The following is a 20838-nucleotide window of genomic DNA, read 5'->3' as shown; positions in this document are numbered from 1 at the left end:
GGTTAATATTGGCTGCTGAGGGCATGAAATCAATTTAAGATACATTTAAAAAAAAAACAACACAAAATCTGGTTCTCGAAGCTTCTTCCTGGTGCTCCACTCTCCTTTGAAGACATTGACTTCTGTGCTGACACCAAAATGTCATGTAGATCTCATCATTAAAGGTCACATTATGTTTTTACAGCACCTGATTCATTAGAGACCCTCTAGATCAGGGGCCAGAAAAGAGGCGAAACCCAACACTCGAGAAATGGACGTGTATATTTATTCACATAAGGATCAGACCTGTGGCGGCACAGTTCACACATACGAAATCAGTCCTCCGAGAGTCCGAAAGACAATTCGTTGTCCTCCGCAATCCCAGAATACTTTGCTTTCGGCACATTCACAAGAGAAGGGGGGGGGGTGTCGACAACAACAAACAAGTTTTCTCAAGAGCATAACACACAGGAGAACAGTGTAGACAGATTTGCATTTTAATACAAAGGCATATATTTTCTTTAGGACATAAAATAATGATATTAACTGCACAGCAGTAAGAAAAGGTCGTGTACAGATTGTTTGTTCATACACACCATTGAAACACAATTTCATGTCGGTACAATAATAAAAACATTTGTGCTAATCAATAAATCCTTTTGCATAAAGACCAAACGTAATGGCAGCTGTCCGGAGGGAAGGTTTTGACATTCTCCTCCGCACATTTATTCAGCTCGAGCGTTTTTCCCAATGCAGTAAAACTCCTAAAAAGCACACACACACACACTCACCACAAACACCCAAAAGATCTGCACGGTATTAAAAACGGTGCTTTTGCTCTATACATACAGCATGTTCAAATATATTGGCATATTCTGGCTACAGCACACCTCTGAATACTGCACTTACTGATGTCTAACACCACACTTCACGTACGCCACGACCTCTGACCTCTACACGCCCCACGACTGCCGAAACCCCACCCACCCTGCGTCTTCAATACCACCGCACCAGCGCATTTAAACACTTTTAAGGCACGTTTTGGCTACAGAAAGGCGTTAAAAGAAGCGTTTTACACTTGACTACGGAGACTTGCATCTGTGCTTGTGCTTCAAAGGGATAGTTCACCATTAAAAAAAAATGAAAATTCCAGAATTATTTACTCACCGATCATGCTTTTAGTTTTTCAGTGGAACACAAAAGAAGGCATTTTTTAGGTTTAGATGTCTTTTTTGTCTCTTTATGGCAGGAAATGTGTGAAGACTCTTCAGAAATTCCTTCTTTTGTGTTCCATGGAATTTGGAATGACATGCACTGCAAAAATTATTTATTTTCCTTGTATTTTTGGTCATTCTTAAATCAAGATACATTTACTTGAGAAGCAAAATGACTTGAAAATGAATGAGTTTATGCTGAAAACAAGAATATCTGCCAAATTGGGTAAAAATAAAAAAAATCGTAATTCGAAGGGAAAACAAGATTACTTTGAAAAACTCGCTCAATCTTTTCAGTGCGAGTTTACGTAAATGATTAAATTTTGCATTTTTGTGTGAACAATCCCTTTAAGATGAAAGAGAAAGGGGCGAGGGTAGATTGGAAAGCATGGAGTCAGCATCACACATGCAGTTAGGATCAAACGCAGCTCCTGCTGCTGAAGGAAAGGGAAGGGAAGAGAGAGGGAGGGCCGTGCAAAAGAGCTTCACGCCAAGCAGTGCCGCCCAACTCTCAACAGAAACGCAGGAATCTCAACACCCGACATCGCGAGCCATCTGCTATCGTGCTCTTGACAGCGATTTCAGACAGGAGGAGGCTCTGAAACTCCTTGAACCGCTCAAAAACACGAGTTCTGTGGGCCACATTCACCTGTTTAAAGACCCTGTGAAATTAATATCAGAGTTTTGTGGGTTTTTATGTCATGAGGCCTACATCTACATGCGAATGTACTCAGTAGTTTACATGTCAGGGACTATGTTTTCTGGCGGAAACATTAATAAAATAATGCTTTAATGAAAAGTACTTTTTAAATTACGTAGAAACAGTTTAATAAAATGTTATGTAACTCCTAACAATACCCTTAAGCCGTAACTAGAGCTGCGTCCCAATTCAGAAGTTGCATTCTTCGAAGGCCGATTGAGTCACAGCGGCGCAACGAAGGCTGTCCCAATTCGAATATTCTCGTACCTTATTGCTTAATTTTAGCATATACTGTACACTAGCATTCATAAGTTTGGGGTAAGATTTGTTTTTGTTAAAGGAAATGTTTTTATTTAGCAAGGATGCATTTAATTCATCAAAAGTGACAGTAAGGACATGTATAATGTTACAAATGATTTTTCAAATAAATGCTGCTCTTTGGAACTTTATTCATCAGAATTCCATCGGAATCTTGATAAAAATGGTTACACGGTATCACGGTTTCCACAAAAATATGAAGCAGCACGACTGTTTTCAACATTGATAATAATCAGAAATGTTTCTTGAGCAGCAAATCATCATATTAGAATGATTTCTGAAGGATCATGTGACACTGAAGACTGGAGTAATGATGCTGAAAATTGCTTACATTTTAAAATAGAATCAAATAGAAAACAGTTAATAATATTTCACAATTGTATTCGTTTTTACTGTATTTTGATAAAATACCGTAAATGCAGCCTTGGTGAGCAAAGAGAATTCTTTCAAAACATAAAAAAAATCTAAACAACCCCAAATTTTTGAACGGTAGTGTATATGCATGCATTTACATCACCTTTTTTTTATCTGGGCAATCAGACCAAAACTATTGATGACGCTTGTCCTTTAGTCCACAAAGCTCTCTAGAATGAGAGTGTCCCTTCCTCCTAACTTATACTCCGACGAGCATTAGCAATTAGAAGAAAAAAACCCAGCCTGTAACGTAAAACAAAAAGCTTTGAGCTTTTCTTGGTGTCTTTAAGACACAAATTAAATGCAAATGCCACAAATATGTAAAAAATAGTAAGACATTTTTTTTTCCGTACAAAGATAAAAGCGTCTCTCGGAGCAGAAATTTGGCTGAGTTCTTAAGTACCATCTTGTTTAGTGGCAAATAACAAACAAATTAGTGCGTCAATGTCATCTCTGCCAAAATAAAGACATTAACGTTCCAGATTACACTTCTAAACCATTCCAATGGTCCCACAAATAGTTAAATGAGAAGCTTTGAGTCAAACTTCTCAGCTATGCGCAAAAACATCTCGAAGGCCAGACACACTCTGTGCAAGTTGAAATGGAGTTTACGTCGGTTTCAGGCCTCAGACACGATTATATCAGACACTGCCAGAAATCTGTCCTGTGCATCGACTATTTGTGCCGTACGGAAAGAAGTCAGTCAGTAGCGCAGCTTTCACAATAAAATTACTTTCTGAAATGAAACACCTCTGAAATAAAGACCTTTCATAGCTACCATCATACATAAAAATGAAATACCTAATAACATTGTATTTTTTTATTTATTATTGCCTGTGTTGATTATCTGTGTATCTACTAGTGAGTCCATTTGGCTGAACGGAAACAGGTGGTTATGAAATGGACATTTGATCGTCTCTAAATGGATATGTTTGGAATCACATGCTAGCAAACTGCAGTATAACTGTTTATAGTATATAATTATGAAATTGTACAACCAATTTTGTCTAGTAATGTTTCTTTTGGCAGTCAAATAATGAGTTAAAAAGGAGTAATTCAGCTGAAACTTCAATTCACAATCCCATGTATTCCTATTAAAATGACTGGAGTTTGCCAGCAAAAAAATAGCAGAACAACTGTAAATGTGACCGCAGCTTTATGCTGCATGCTTTAGCTAATTTTACTGATAGAGATCATTTGCACACTATACCAATACAGTACATACTGTAGTATGAGTAGTATGCTAGTATGAATTTTCCAAACACATCCCATGCAATCCCTACTGTCACCTTCAGCTGCTTTTGATTGGACGATACCAGATATGACCTCACTGTAGGCGCACCCGCATCGCAGGGTCATGGGCAGCTCCCTTTTGGTCAAAATATAGGCATCTTTTTACACACACTCTTGCACACACACACACACAGAAGCTTTAAAAACAACTGACACAAGGGCGTCTATTTAAAAAGTTATTTTCCTCTTATAAAGCTTTCTGCATAAAGACTGCACATTAAAAAAAATATAGAATACAATTCTTAAAACCCTTTGTCTCTACACAGGAAAAAAATGAACATCTGATTATAGTGATGAGCTAAATACACACTGAGGGTGTTGGTCCAGCTGACGGGGTTAGAGGTCGGTCACTTTGTTCTCCAGCGCTGCGGCGATCTGTTGCAGTCTCAGTGTTAACTGTTTACTCTGAGCGGCAGGGTCTTCATCCAGAGACATGATGATCTGCAGACACAGTGATGGACCATCAGCCTTTAGTTCACAGGCAGTTAAAACTATTCATCCATCCATCTATCCATCCATCCATCCAATCATCACATTGGTATATTCATCCATTCATGTTAAAATATGTAGTGTGTATTTAATGAAAGTGTATACTTTCGGTTCTGTTACTTTGCCACCATTTATTTGAAGATTTCCCCACACCATTTCCAATCATCTTTTATCTATTTATTTAAATGGTCCTGCTGTGTGACAAATTAATTTGAACTGTTCAATTATTCCATATAGTCTGTCAATTCATATAAAACCACATGCATATTAATTATAGAAGAATTAGGAAATGCTGTTAAAAAAGTTTTAGATGAAATCAAGCATGTCACTGTTGTCCCACCATTTTAATATCATGTGTATACAGGTGTGTGTGTGTGTGTTTGTGTATTTGTGCGCGTGTGTATGTGTGTGTGTACTCACCCCATCGTAGTATTTACTGGCGTACCGGTAGAGCTGGTGAAGAGCCACTTGTGTGTTCAATTTATCTGTGTGTGCCTAAAAAACAAACATAAATCAACACCAGTCTCTTAATTTTCCATAAAAATCACAGAAAGCCCACCACACACTCACCCGTGACACTTCAGCCAAATGTGTGTTCATTTCCTGGTCACTGACTGACACCATCTGACGGATTCCTTTATAGTAGCTGTGGAAAAACACACCATACAATTGATGATTATTCTGGAAAAAAACACTTACTTAACGTGAAGTAAAGAAAGAGACCTTCTGACTGACATGTAAAGCCACAAACCATGTTTACTTATCTTATTTGACATTTAGGGGCTGGTAAATCATAAATAACTAAAACAACAATAACAACAAAGCAGAATATAGTGTTGTACTCAAGTATATCTTATTTACTTGCTAAAGTGTCTCAAACATAAGATAATCATGAACAACTTTCAGAGATTTGATGCCTATAGACTTTAGCAGAGCTCAGAATCACTCATCGTAGCCGCCTGGGAACATAATTACAACTTTGATTGCCGGCAGACTTATAAAAACCTGTCGCACCGAATTGCCGAGATATTGCATAAACCCAGTCAATCATCATGTTGAGAAAGTTCTCGCCATTTTTGAGCACAACACGCATCAGACAGTCTGTAAACCATATGTGGGCGTTCGGCTGGAGGCTGAGACTGTGCAATGCTGGAGTACTTACTCGTCTACCATCCTTTTGTAGGTGGAGATCTCCTTTGCATAGAGTAATTTGTTGCTGGGAGAATCCTGGAGGCAAGAGAGAGAGCGAGTGAGTCAATAAATGAAGTATTTCTGGTCTTTATGTGCCTGTAGCTGATTCTCAAACACTTACCCGACTGAGTTTGTGCTCTGTTTTCGTGCAGGCGTCCATGAAGGTCTGAGCGATGACGGACAAAGAGGCGTCCACAACCTCGCTCACGTGCACGTCGAAAATGAAGTGAGGGTTCTTCAGAATGTTCACCCAGAAACGCAGCGGCAAACTGCAGAGAGAAGCGGATTGGGGGCTGTGAAATATCTAAGAAATTCTACACCTTCAATACTCCATATATATATATAAAGATAAAGTCAAGTCAATATTTATATGTATTAAATAGGTTTAAATTATATATATACAGTACCTAGCATAAGTGAACACACCAATGCTAAAGTTGACTAAAAAGAGGAACAAAAAAATCATCTTTTGGAAATTGATCTTAATGCCTTAATTTAAAACATTAGGAAAAATCCAACCTTTAAGGACACCAATTTTCTTTGTGAATGAATAATGTATCGTAAATAAATAAATGTTCTTCCTCAAAATACAGGGTGCGTAAGTCAGGACACCCCTATGTTAAATTCATCATGAAATCAAATTTTACCATTCATATTTTATATGTAATATTGTAGTGTTTATTATAAATGATTTATCTGTGCACTTCATAATTTTTTTTTAAATTCATGTACGCTTATAATCTTTAATCAAATACGTTACCCTTCCCTCCCCCCTCGAAACGACTTCTCTTCTCTTCCGGTCAAAAACTATAACTAGAGGGCGTGGTGTGGTCTGTCTCTTTTGACTTGACTATCAGCCGCCTCATCTTGGTTCGCGAGAGGCTCATATAAATATGGGGTGATTCCTTCCGGAAAATTTGGCTGCTCGTCCTCGTTCTCATTGTCGGGTTCCTCAATTAAAAATGCTTCATGGGAGGGTATTGGTGGTGAGTCCGGTGGAAAGAAATCTGATCCACAACTGATTGTAAACTGGCATTCAAATCGGCCTCCATTTTGTTAGCAACGCCCAACCTCCAACGATCCAATCAATTCCCAAAGGACGAAATCAGGACCCGCCCTACATTTTTTTCTACTTTCAGAAGCCGTTTTACTCGGATATACGTCACAATAAGGAAAAAAAGGACAATCTCAACTTCCGTTTCATGACGACTTTAAATTCCCATAGAGGCAGGCAGATATTTATTTTTAAAGGCCAGTTATTTCATGGATCCAGGATACTATGCATCCGGATGAAGTTCCCTTGGCCTTTGGAATTAAAATATCCCACATCATCACATTCCCTTCACCACACCTAGAGATTGGCATGGGGTACTTTCCATAAGATCATCTCTCAATGCAAATCAAACCAACTATTAGGCTAACTGAAATAAAACCATGCCAATCTCTAGGTATGATGAAGGGAATGTGATGATGTGGGATATTTTAATTCCAAAGGCCAAGGGAACTTCATCAGGATGCATAGTATCCTGGATCCATGAAACAACTGGCATTTAAAAATAAATATCTGCCTGTCTCTATGGGAATTTAACACAGGGGTGTCCTGACTTACGCACCCTGTATTTTGAGGAAGAATATTTATTTAGTTACGATACATTATTCATTCACAAAGAAAATTGTTGTCCTTAAAGGTTGGATTTTTCCTCATTTTTTAAATGAAGGCATTAAAGGTATTGTAGGTAGAAATCCCCAAAAATACTTTTTTCCAATTTTTTTCAAACTGTCTTTATATATCAATGCATAATTAAAATGTAAGTACTCTGGAAAATAAATTATAAAAATCGAGTGTCTGTAGTTCTCTCAGGACTGTAATAAACACAGCTCATTATTCCATTCGGGACGAAAGAAATGATTGGCTGGGGCGACTGTCACTCTCCCTCGCTACCATGGATACCACCTCTGCTGATACAGGAGGAGCCCAAATGCGCGCACCCGTTTGAAAAGGAACGGAAGCTAGTAATAACAAACAATTATGGCAGAGAAAGAACAGTCACAATTCTCAGTAACGTTACCTGCATATAGAGGCAGCGAAGTCAAACGAGTTAAAAAAAGGAAGACAGTATTTGAAAAGGCTATGAACAAAAAGTCTTTGGATAAATAAAGAAATCATAAGAGAGTCGGCGTGGCTTTCCAGCGTCGGCTACTACTGAGTGATCTCAAGGGGCTGAAAAGTGACTCCATGATGGCTTTATTTCTGCTGGACAGGTAATCTTGGTGTTTTCATTTTGATGGCATTTATTTTTTCATGAAGCATGTATCACTAGCACACCTAACTACCTAATATTAGCTACCTAACGTTACGTAGCATAACTAACGGTACTGGCTTAGCTATGACAGTGTAACTTTGGTGTCGACTAGTATAACGTTACTGTTAGTGAGCCAGGGTTGAGACGATAAATAAGCAATAGGCCTATCTGCAGTCGAAAGCTGTTTTATTTAATTTCGCCGAATCTAACTTTAGGTTAAAAAGTTTAGGGGATCTATTTTTATACCTAGCTTTACCCTCTGCCTAAACTGTGTTCCTATTTTCACCGTGAACTCTACCTACTCCGTTTTTTCACGTTTGGTTTGTTGTTATATGCTCTACATATGTTTACATATGTCTTTATGTTGTATCTGTATGTGCTATACAATATATGTTGTGTGTGTGTGTGTTATATTATCTTGGGTCTGCAATGCAGTTGTGAGAAGGTGTTTGAGTGTATGTAATTCAGTTTATCTGTAAACAATCTTATGTTATGAATCTTACAAATTCACCTTCATCACAGTGTAACTGATAGTAACGGCAAACGTGTATCAATGAAGCTATTTATAGCTTTGCCTTATATTAAGTTTGATTCCGTTACGAGCTAGTAAAATATTTTAAACTTTACAAGTATCGTTATGCGAGCTGGATAGTGAGTACTAACAGCCATGTTAATTGTTTATATTCATACTGATAAAGTTAGTTATTTTATTACTTGTGATTCTGACATGATGTCACTACATCTGGTAAAGCTGGTAAACACGTCCGACTCTTCCAGCTGAGCGAATGGCCGGGATCGCGCGTTCATGTGTTTTGGGGGCGTGGCTTTGGAAGGAGCCGAGTAGGAAGGGAGTGGGAGTTAATGGAATAATGAGCTGTGTTTATTGTAGTCCTAAGAGAACTACAGACACTCAATTTTTATAATTTCTTTTCCAGAGTACTTACATTTTAATTATGCATTGATATATAAAGACAGTTTAAACAAATTTTGACAAAAAGTATTTTTGTGGATTTCTACCTACAATACCTTTAAGATCAATTTCCAAAAGATGATTTTTTATTCCTCTTTTTAGTCAACTTTAGCATGGTGTGTTCACTTATGCTAGGCACTGTATATATATATATATATATATATATATATATATATATATATATATAATATTTTCACCATTTTATCATCAGGCTACCTCTTAGTAAAGTAACAGCACACCTCTCTTGAACAAACTGTACGAATTGTGCAATCATTCATATCAAACATGTTTATTAATCACGGTCAGGGGTTTATTTTAAATCTCTAACCCTCAGCAAGCATGAGAAACAGTGATGCTCTCCTTAGCAAACACTACTAATTATGTATTTAATCCATTTGATACTGAGTCTTTCCTGCAATTGGAGCATAAACTCAGAACAGAGCAAATAATTCAGTCAATCCGCCCCTCAATACTCGCGCCGTTGGAGCATGAACACGGACAGACGGCTTTGGAATTTCAAACAGGTTATTAAACAGCTCTGGCTTTTGTTTCCTGAGAGTCGGTTTTAAAAAAAAGCTCATTCAGATGACTGATTTTGGAATATATATTGGCTAGTTGTATCTCCGTGGAGAATAGCAGAGGAAAAAAAACAAAAGGTGTATAATAACCGAACAATTAAATTAACCAGGGACGTAATTAAGGTGTTTGTTTGGCTGTGAGCGGTTTCGTATTTAATAGAATCACTGGTGAAACTGCTGGAGTGATGATATTACTCGTCATATTTATTCACATCTCGGCGGCAGCTGTCAATCACGCCGCATCCGCAGCAGCACATCAGGCGGAATAAATGAACGCGCCGCTGACATTAGCATATGCCGCGCGTCTCCAGAGAGAAGCGGCAATCAGAGAGCAGAGACGCCCGCTGTGACTAGCACACCGCAAACACACACACACTTTCCCACCTGTTGGTCTTCCAGATGTGTATGGTTTCCTCGTCTACGTTCTCGTGTCTCAGGGCTTGCTCATCCAGGAAGTCAAAAAAGTATTTAACCGCCGGCGGGACGGTGGAGCCAGAACAGAGCACACTGCGAAAGAAATCATCCACGAACTGCTGCAGCGTTCCCTGAAAACACACGCAGGCACAAAAACAAGCTAATTATAGTTCAGTGATTAGAAATAAGTGCTGGAAGTGTGTTTTTTAGAGGATCAAGCATAAAAAGTTTCTACTAAATGACAGATTTCACTGAAATTGCCCTTGCAATGCCGGTGGCTCTCTAAAAAGTCAAGATCTAAATTTGATGCCATGAACCATGTAAAAGATTGAACATATGTAGCCTACAGTATATTTCTTATTTATTTATTCTTAATCATTTTTATTGTTATTTCAGACAGATTTTTTTTTTTTTTAATTTAAGTACTTTTATGTATGTTGTATATATGTATAACAGTTTTTTTTAACCCTTTCAATAAGAAACAAAAGAGTTTGGAGATTGCTGCAAGTGTTTTTTTGTTGTTGTTTTTTTACGTCAAGCATAAAAGGTTTCTAAAAAACTGACAGATATCACTAAAATTGTCTCTAAAAAGTCAAAAACCTTGTTTCTATTTCTTATTTTTTTATTCGTATTATTTCCTTATTATTTAATATTTATCTAATATTCTAATTATAGTAATATTTAATAATTATTATTATTTCAGACCGATTCCATTTTTTAAAACTTTTTAAAACTTTTTTATGTACGATGTATATATGTATAAATATATTTAGTACAGGTTTTTTAACCCTTTAAATATTTTAAATATGGAAAAAAAGAGTTCTTTGACAGTCAAACATAAAATATTTCTAAAAACTGACAGATATCACAAAAAATGACTCTAAAAAGTCAAAAATCATTCAAAGATTTGATCCCATGAACCTCATAAAATGTTTAACTTTTTTTTTTATTTAGTTCTTTTTTTTCTTCATTTCACTTTTTATTATTTTATAATTATTAGTATTCCAGAAAGTTTTTGACATTTTCAATTTAAGTACTTTTTATGCACTTTGTACATATGTATAAACCTCCAGAGATATTATACATTTTGTATATTTGGTGTTTCCATGTCATTTAAATGTAAAATGACATGGAACCCCCCCCCCCACACTCTGACAGCCACACATGGCTGTTTCCAGGCTTTGATCGGCCTGACGGGTGAAGTTTCTCATCTCCACTGCGGTTTGTTCCTGTCGGCACTGACAGCTTTACGTGCCGCTGAATTACTTCTGTACAAGGTGAAAGACGTGTGCCGTAATTAGCCTCTATAATCGGCCAATTTACGACCAACGGCCTCCGACACAAGGACATGCGACCCAATCACACAGAATTAGATGAGTTAAGAGAACATGCGAGCACTCAGAATAGTTCCTGGAGGTTTATGGAGGTTATAATAACTGTATGACACGTGTCCCATATTAAATACGGCTGTAGTGTTGGACTGTTCATCACAAACATTAAATCAAAACTGATTATGCACGGTTTTCATTATCTTTACGGCAAAAATCATTTCTTAATCAGTAGATGGCTTTTTTATTGTTTTCCATTGAAAAATATGTATAAGATTAACTTTTCAGAGAATATATCTTGAATCAAGTTTATTTTTTGTCATTTTTCTTTACAAGTTTTTCAAGTTGTAAGCAAAAATCTTGAAATTTTGATGTAAGAATAATAAACGTAATAATAAACAAATTCTTGAAATCTCAGGCGATATGGAGGACTATTATCATTAAAAATACAAAATAAATTAAATCAATTATCAACATATGAATTAAAAACAAATAAATCACTATTAAACTGACAAAAATAAGTCAAGTTTAAACAAAAATTAAATCATTTGAAACAATTTGAAAAGTAATTTATTGACATTTTTCTTTTGAAATAATTTGTCTTATTTAATTAATACATTTGTAATTGATTGCTTCATTTTATTTTTAAGTGGCAGACTCAGTCATCCATGCGGTGTTGATTTTAAAGTAAATTTTCTATATATTTTATTAATTGTTATAAAAAGTTTAAATATTTTTTACCAAACAAACAAGACAAGAATTTTCTATCCAAGTCAACTAAAGCCACCTAGGTGGGATAAAAATGACCCAATAATATCATAGCCTACATTTCACAATCCGATCAGATCCCAATGGATTAAATCAAGTCCCGCCCTGCCCTACATTATTTCCTGAGAATGGAAGTTAAATGTCTTTCAACAACAATTCCTTCAGTAGCAGGAAGCGCTCAGTACCTTGACGGAGAGCAGTCGGGTGAGATATATCTCAGTGATGGCTTTGGTCATGGATTTATCCTTTATACTGCCTCTCTTAGACTTCATCTCATCCAGCTCGTCAGCCGGTCGCACCAGGTGAAACACTTTATCATCATCCAGCAGGGCGTTTCCTGGGAGTTTGGGTGAAGAGAGTGTGTAAGTGATGAACCCATCTGAGCATGTACTGAGCGTGTAGAGATGTCACAGGAAGTTAGAAAGTAGACTTCAACTCACTCTCTTCATGGTTATCGTGATTCTGGTCGTACGACTGTTGTGTGTGCTGAACCCTGGAGAGGACCACTGTTGCGTTATCACGTACCTAAAACAAACACAAACACACACACACACACAAGAAAGCGGCAGCATTTTCAGAATCAAAAAAACATTTAAAAAAAAAATTCACCAAATGAAAAGCATTTGCTTTGTCCAAAACCTAGTATGCATTTTAAATCCTTATAGATGCTTTAAAATATTTTATTTATGAATATAGTAAATAATATACATAATGCAGCATATAAATATAATATATAACAGTATGTATTCACAATATATTTACATAAATTAAGAAAATACAGAGTAAATGAATTTTGGTTGTATATGCAGTAAAAAATTATTTTCATTAAAAAATAAAAATAAATAACTTTTAAACTGACAAATAAATAAGTAAATTTAAAACACAAATTCAATCGTTTAAAAAAATTTGAAAAGTAATTTATAATTTTTATTTTTGAAATAATTTGTCGTATTTAATTAATAAATTGGTAACCGATTCCTTCATTTTATTTTAAATGTAAAATAAAATATTTTTTGTAAAAAAAAATTGTATTTTTGTAAAATATTGTTTTTACAATATTTTTGTAAAATATACTGTTTTACAGTATTTTTGTAAAATATTTTTGTCATATTTTTGTAAAATATACTGATTCAGATTGCTTCAGTTAATTAATTAATAGAGTTGCTTATTCAGATGACCTACTTAATCATGATGATTTTATATTGAATGTACCATAACATCATCATTAACAAGCACATCATCACACTTAGAAACAGGTCAAATAAAACAAAGCATCATGGGCGCGCTCACGTTATAATGCGCCAACGTATTGATGCGTCTCCACCGGCCCTCCTTCTGTGACGTCACGTCTAGATCCGACAGGGTCTGTCCCGTGGAGCCGGGCCGCCATTCTGTGGAAGACACCAGAACACACAACGATAAAGATAGGGTCATGCTAAACCTGTGTGTGAGATCACACACTCACAGGCTCACTCGCTCACACGCTCACACACTCACACACTCACTCGCTCACCCAGGGTGACGCTGTCTACTTTGGGTCTCTGAGAGTGCGGCAGGTTTTTGTAAACCTGCTCGATGATCTTCTCCTTCACCTGAGAGATCGTGTCACAGTTCAACACTTTTACCGGGGTGATGTCAGGCCCCTCGCCCTGAACCAGCACCTGTAGAGTCTGGGGTCAAAGAGCAAACAACTCATATTAGCTTACAGCCATATTAGCTCTAGTTAACAATAACAACACTGTTCAGGAAAGAATGTGTTTGTTTGATTTTCTGAAAACATAACATATGGGCTAAAACACACACCAGCACGATGTACTCCACATCATCTCCGAGAAGGCCCGTGTCGTTCAGTGTGTATTTGGCTTTCTTAACCTGTGCGTCCACCGGCCCCTTTTCAATCTGGTGCTTTATGGCCCTGAAGAGTTTGTACAGCGGTTCTCCGGCAGAGTCCTGAACAAACACAAGCACTTTAACACCGCCTGCTGGGACTGTTTTTATTCATTACCCACAGGCGACAGCGATTTATCGAAACTCGACCTGGAAATCAGCTGTGGCTTTGAAGAATTTACAGTTCAAGTGTGTCACTGACTGAAGTGCTGATTCATGCAGATGAAGAACAAAAACTGCTTCATTATCATCATTCATCATCACACTCATGAATATCAAAGCTTTACTGAAACATCCCGTGATCTGGACACATCCAAACCAGACCGTTTAAGTAATACAACCTGTAAAATAATTATTATTTTATAATAATAATATAAAAGCAATTATTTTTTAGTTTATACCTCACAATTCTGACTTTTTTTCCGCAATAGCAAGTTTATATCTGACAATCTTGACTTTTTCCTACGCAATTGCGAGTTTATCTCTCACAATTCTGATTTTTTTTTTCGTAATTGCGAGCATATATTGCAATTCTGACTTTTTTCCTCGCAGTTGCAAGTTTATATCTCACAATTCTGACTTTTTTGCAATTGTGAGTTTATATCTCACAATTCTGACTTTTTTTTTTATTGTGTGATTTAAACTCGCAATTCATCCTTTGCAGGTGACGTCACAAGTGCTGGCTGGCGGGCAAGAGAGTCGTTCTCTAGCAAGGAAACCCAGTAAACTAATCAAGGATCTTGCCAGGACGTCGCCAGTTTTAATATACAAAAGTCGGTGTTTTGAGGTGTAAACGACATGCCAGATAGTTGTTGTGCGATTGGATCCACTATTATTCAGCATAATCGGATTAAGACCGTGCATGTTTAACGCGCTCATTCCCTGAAAGTGAAAGTAGAAACACACTGAGCTTTCAGCATCTGTCGCTGCATTAACATCGCGTTCTCTCAGAGACGACGATGGATATAACAGTATAGCGAATATCTTAATTTACTGGCTTAATATTTCTCTTGTGGACCTACATTAATGACAGTAAAAAATTAGAAGAATATTTCTTTTTAAACAAGTTTTTGAAGCTGCTTTTTATTTTCACAGATGGCAGAGTTGTGGGCTAGTAGTTGTGGGCTAGGCTAGTATTGGAAATTTGCCGCTTTTTCAGCGTTTGTTGCCTGCCAGGTATCCATGCTAGTCACGTGACTGCAAAGTATGAATAGCGACTTATAAAGTCAGAATGGCAATATATAAACTTGCAATTGCAAGAAAAAAAGTCAGAATTGTGAGATATAAAGTCGTAATTACCTTTTCTACTTTTTTATTCCGTGGTGGAAACAAGGTTCCATAAAATCCTGATGTATTGTGAAATTAAATATGAGCGAATCTTTATGATTGTGCGTCCTGTTTGATATTTTACCTTGAGGTACTGATAGAGACAGATGGACATCCAGTTACTCAGCATCCTTTCCACCACAGTCTCAGACCTGCGACAACACACACACACATTATTTATAATAAAACTGACAGTTCTGGCAGTCACATTTGAAGCCGTTATTCAATCTGACCTGTCAGTTAAACACTTTAATAACAGCAATTTGCTGAACAGCCTTCAGTCAGGCTAAACTAGATTACATGACAGAAGAATTGTATTATGATTACTATGAAGAATTAACATAGTTATTTATTGAACACTTATGTGTTTTTATTATGTTGCGGTTGCTGGCTTTTAATGAAAGCAATAAGCCACTGGAGGCCATACATTACAGAGATTTTAAGTGGTTTCTGCTTCAACAACACTCCTTAACTGTGGTAAGATCACTATAACCCACGGCCTCGAGTGGCTTACTGCTTTAATGAACACTTGTACACTAATTTGAGTCAATAACAAACAACGATAATTAGCATCAGCACCCAACTATGACAATCAAACAAGGCGCTGGTGAGCGTTGCGCATGAAGCCAATCAGATTGCGGATTTGAAAAATTCTTGCCATTTTTATGCAATAAGTATCCATGCGATAAGCCAAGTATCTTGGGTCAGACGTCGTCTCACCTGCGGAGCAGCAGTTTAGGATTCTTGCTGTGAACGTAATCCTCCATGAGCTTCAGCAGAAGCGTCCTCATGATGTCTGTGTAATACTCCAGTTTACCGTGAAGCGCTACGGTCAGCAGAGACGCGAAGTACACTTTGGCCCTGGCGTTAAAATCCGGACGGCCCTCCAGCGTTCTGATAAACTACACACACAAATTATGGTTTACAAGCACTAATTAAATAAAATCAACTTTCCTGTATGATTAAAACTGTGGAGCATTCCGATTTACATCTTAAACTAGCGTCTTGTTATACTCTAATGATTATTATGTTTAATGATGTCTGGTTATGTTTTGGCTTTTGTGTGTCGTGCGTAACCATATAAACACTGGGAAGATAATTACAGGCCAGTCTTAAAACACTGCCGGTGTGGTTGTTTACGTGTATTCATGCGTTTCATTAGATGTAAAAGTTTAATTGTGTTTGGGCCATGAATATAAAAGACCTTAATGAGAGTGCAGGAGCTGATTGAGTCCTCTGGGGCCCTTTTAGTGTCATTCGGTATAATTGAGCGAATGTCTGCTAGATGTCTATAGGGCTCCATCACTGATGCATGTGTTTGTCTGAGAAAACCCCTGACATTTATCGTCAGATATTCATTTACTGACCTTTCCCGCTATTAACTGTTTAAAATGAGCAGGTGAAGTGCTGTAGATGTCTAGAAATTGATCATAATTACAGTGTGTTTGTGTTTCATACATTGATGAGGAAGGTTTTGCTGTTGAGCAGGTTGGAGAACTGGTTCAGCGCCTGGGTGACCGTAGCCCTGCGGGATTCTGGGATATCCAGTTTGCCGGTGATCATGACGTCATTGGCTCCATCTTTAGAGGGCAGGAAGAAGACGCGGTCCGTGTAGGTCTTGTAATCCAGGAACGGGATCCGGCCCTCGCTTATGTCGTTAGTGTGGTCCTCCATTTCGATCATTAGATCTACAAAGGAAATGACATGGTCTACGTCAGCATAGCTTCAAAATCAACACTTTAAATCCAGGTAAACTTATTCAATCAGTTCAAACTCAGAATTAAAGCTCCTATTTTAATTTGTGTGTCAGAATCACACTACAATCTGAAATTATCAATCATTCTGGCCAAAATTTGAGGCAGCGTTGCAAATACCATTTATGGATAAATAAATAAATTGCTGGAGGGATAGATAAACAGTTGATAAATACATAAATATAAAAATAAATAAGTAGGTGAAAGGATAGATAGTTGATTGATACAATTGACAGATAAATTAAATAACAAATAAGTTGATTTATAGATCAGGGTATATGCAGGAATCTTGAAGTTAATTTTAATACCTTTTCAAGACTTTTTCAAGACCTTCTCAATATTTTTTAATACCTCACCGCCACTTCAAGCTGTAACCATTTACATCAGTGATACTTTTAACTTAACAGTTTTAGTTTGTTATAAAGACTACTCTGATAAAAAAAAAATCAAATAGGCTGGGATAGTAAATCAAAGCAAAGTTTATTAAAAAACAAAACAAAACTTTGCTCCACCCTCAACAACAATCATGCAGACATGTGCCTCAGTTCTTCGTTTTTTTAATAAAAATTACCAAATTCACACACTTTTACGACGTTTTTGGGACTCAAACTGTTGGACAGCTAATTCAGAAAAAATACTTTCAAAATGTAAGACTTTATAAAGCCGTGATAAGACTTTTTAATACTTTTTAAGGGTCTTAATTTTCCCAAAATTGATTTATCACCTTTTAATACTTTTCAAGATCCCGCGGATACCCTGTAGATAAACGGCTGAAAGATATATAACATCAATATAAATAAATAAATATGAATGGCCAGATAAACAATTGACAAATAAATAAATAAATAAAATTAGGTGAATGGATAGATAAATAACAGATTAATTGATTCATGAATAAATAGGTGGATGAATAGAAAAACAGTTGATAGACAAATAAATAAATAAAAAATTAGATGGATGAATCAATAATGGATTAATTGAAAAATAAATAAAAGTAAATGGACAGATAAACAATAGATAGGACAAAAGAGATCAATAGATTAATTGAATAAAAAAATTAATTGGTGGACGATAGATAAACTAAATAAAGAAAGAAATAGGTGGATGAATAAATAATTGATTAATAAATAGCTGGAAGTTCAGATAAACAATCAATTATTTAATGAATCAATAAAACAGCTACTCTCTAAATACTGACTAGGAATATTGTCATCCAACAACGAACCAGATAATTAGTGAGGTCAACTAGTTTTAGATTTTTTTATTTATTTACGTTTCGATATTTTTAGCGGCCATGCTTCATTAGCGTGCTTTAGTCACGAGACAGTTTGCAATTCAAAGATGTTACAGAAGCCATTCGCATGGAAACAGATATCTTCAACATATCTTCAATGAATAGTTGATTAAGGTCAGACATATAATATTTCTGTTGCTGTTTTCTAGTTTAAATCATGCTAAAAACACCCCTGCTGCCATGGTAAGGGGATAATGTGTGCATGTGTGACCTGTGAACTCTTTTTTGCAGCGGTCACGAACACTCTCTTCCAGATTCTCCAGCTGATGCTTCACTTTCTCGTACTCTCGTTCTGCCTGCTGGCTCTTCCTCCTACACAGAGATGATCAGATGAATTCATGAATTCATTACATGAAACGTTCATACCTCAAGGGCATTGTGGGAAAAGCAGTTCTTCTTTGAAACCTGTAGCAGACGACAGAGATGGCGATAATCAGCAGCATGGGAACGACCACCGCCGGGATGATGATGGGCAACGGGAGATTGTACCTCCTCTCGTACCGAACAGAGCCGACCATCCACTCCCCATTGCCAAACTTAATCTGAGAGAGAGAGAGAGAGAGAGAGAAAGAGAGAGAAAGAGAGAGAGAGAGAGAGAGAGAGAGAGAGAGACTGTATTACAGATGGATGGATAGATGGATGAATTAACAGATAGATAAATGAATAAATTGAATAAACACCAACAAACTAATAAAATATATACATATATAAACACACAAAAATATACAAAATACAATTAATAATAAAATATAAAATATAATATAAAAATGTATTTATTTTATTTTGTTTAATAACTATTTATAAAAAGTAAAGAATATAAAGAAATGGATAAATAGATAAATAGGTGGATGGATATTTAATTATATATATATATAAACAAAATAGATGAATAAGTGGACAGAGAGATAACTGATAAATGGACTGATGGATATATAAATAAACAAAAACAAATAAATTTTTTAAAATATAAAAAGGATGGATGGATGAATATGTGCCTGGAAGGACGGATGGATGATGGATGGAATGATAGACGGATGGATGGATGAATAAGTGGCTGGAAGGAGGAATGGATGGACGAATGGATGGATGAATAGATGAAATGATAGACGGATGTATGGACGAATATGTGTCTAGAAGGATGAAAGGATGTATGGATGTGTGAATATGTGGCTTGAGGGATGGAAAGTTTGATGGATGGATGATGGAAGGAAGGATGGATGAATATGTGGATGGATGAAGGATGGTTTAAAGATGGATGGACGGATGGATGATGGATGGATAGATGGAAGGACAGATGGATGGATGAAAATCTGGCAAGAGGACAGAATGATGGATGGATGGAAGGACAGAAGGATTGATGGATGGATGGATGTATGGATGCATGGAAGTTGTTTTCTCACCAGTAGGTCCAGCGGGTCAGAGCCAGTATCTCTCCTCAGTCTCTTGGATCGAGCTCTGGGTACAGTGGAGGGCGGGTCCAGGAATAGTTTATCCTCCTGTAGTGTGTTGACGTTACACTGAACATCCCCTACAAACGCCTGCGCCTCCCTCGCTGTCATCGCGCTGGAAAACCCCCGACCCTGAGACACACCAAACACACATTTACAAGCGTGAAAAACCCAGACTCTGAGACACACCAAACACTTGTTTACAAGCGTGAAAAACCCTGACCCTGAGACACACCAAACACTCGTTTACAAGCGTGAAAAACCCCGACCCTGAGACACACCAAACACTCGTTTACAAGCATGAAAACCCAGACCCTGAGACACACCAAACACTCGTTTACAAGCGTGAAAAACCCAGACCCTGAGACACACCAAACACTCATTTACAAGCGTGAAAAACCCTGACCCTGAGACACACCAAACACTCATTTACAACTGTGAAAACCCCTGACCCTGAGACACACCAAACACTCGTTTACAACTGTGAAAACCCCTGACCCTGAGACACACCAAACACTCATTTACAAGCGTGAAAAACTCAGACCCTGAGACACACCAAACACTCGTTTACAAGCGTGAAAAACCCAGACCCTGAGACACACCAAACACTCGTTTACAAGCGTGAAAAACCCTGACCCTGAGACACACCAAACACTCATTTACAACTGTGAAAACCCCTGACCCTGAGACACACCAAACACTCATTTACAAGCGTGAAAAACCCAGACCCTGAGACACACCAAACACTCGTTTACAAGCGTGAAAAACCTAGACCCTGAGACACACCAAACACTTGTTTACAAGCGTGAAAAACCCTGACCCTGAGACACACCAAACACTCGTTTACAAGCGTGAAAAACCCAGACCCTGAGACACACCAAACACTCATTTACAAGCGTGAAAAACCCGACCCTGAGACACACCAAACACTCGTTTACAAGCGTGAAAAACCCGACCCTGAGACACACCAAACACTCATTTACAAGCGTGAAAAACCCAGACTCTGAGACACACCAAACACTCGTTTAAGAGTGTGAAAAACCCTGAGACACACCAAACACTCGTTTACAAGCGGGAAAACCCCAGACTTGGAGACACACCAAACACTCGTTTACAAGCGTGAAAAACCCTGAACCTGAGACACACCAAACCCTCGTTTACAAGTGTGAA

The 20838-nt window shown here is 37.2% G+C and overlaps 1 protein-coding gene across 3 annotated transcripts in view; it reads right to left on the bottom strand.

Annotated features, from left to right (window-relative positions):
• Window positions 1-243: 243 nt before the first annotated feature.
• The window catches only part of plxnb2b (plexin b2b), a 151956-nt gene continuing 131361 nt past the window's right edge, over window positions 244-20838 (bottom strand). For all 3 annotated transcript variants that reach the window (XM_077210130.1, XM_077210131.1, XM_077210132.1), the window contains 17 exons: window positions 19621-19800; window positions 18626-18762; window positions 18432-18532; window positions 16631-16860; window positions 15893-16074; window positions 15258-15324; window positions 13763-13909; window positions 13473-13629; window positions 13250-13350; window positions 12400-12484; window positions 12145-12296; window positions 9834-9994; window positions 5720-5867; window positions 5570-5634; window positions 4978-5053; window positions 4828-4902; window positions 244-4359 (listed from right to left, as the gene is read on the bottom strand). In XM_077210130.1, coding sequence (XP_077066245.1) covers window positions 4255-4359; window positions 4828-4902; window positions 4978-5053; window positions 5570-5634; window positions 5720-5867; window positions 9834-9994; window positions 12145-12296; window positions 12400-12484; window positions 13250-13350; window positions 13473-13629; window positions 13763-13909; window positions 15258-15324; window positions 15893-16074; window positions 16631-16860; window positions 18432-18532; window positions 18626-18762; window positions 19621-19800 — 2169 coding nt within the window. In that variant the 3' untranslated portion in view covers window positions 244-4254. The remainder of the gene's footprint in view (window positions 4360-4827; window positions 4903-4977; window positions 5054-5569; window positions 5635-5719; window positions 5868-9833; window positions 9995-12144; window positions 12297-12399; window positions 12485-13249; window positions 13351-13472; window positions 13630-13762; window positions 13910-15257; window positions 15325-15892; window positions 16075-16630; window positions 16861-18431; window positions 18533-18625; window positions 18763-19620; window positions 19801-20838) is intronic.

The sequence above is a fragment of the Siphateles boraxobius genome, unplaced genomic scaffold (genome assembly GCF_051911475.1).
Source record: "Siphateles boraxobius isolate OS27281-9 unplaced genomic scaffold, OSU_SipBor_1 65, whole genome shotgun sequence".
Lineage (NCBI taxonomy): Eukaryota > Metazoa > Chordata > Actinopteri > Cypriniformes > Leuciscidae > Siphateles > Siphateles boraxobius.
Note: the sequence above shows the minus strand (reverse complement) of the source record. Positions and strands in the feature narration are given on the sequence as shown.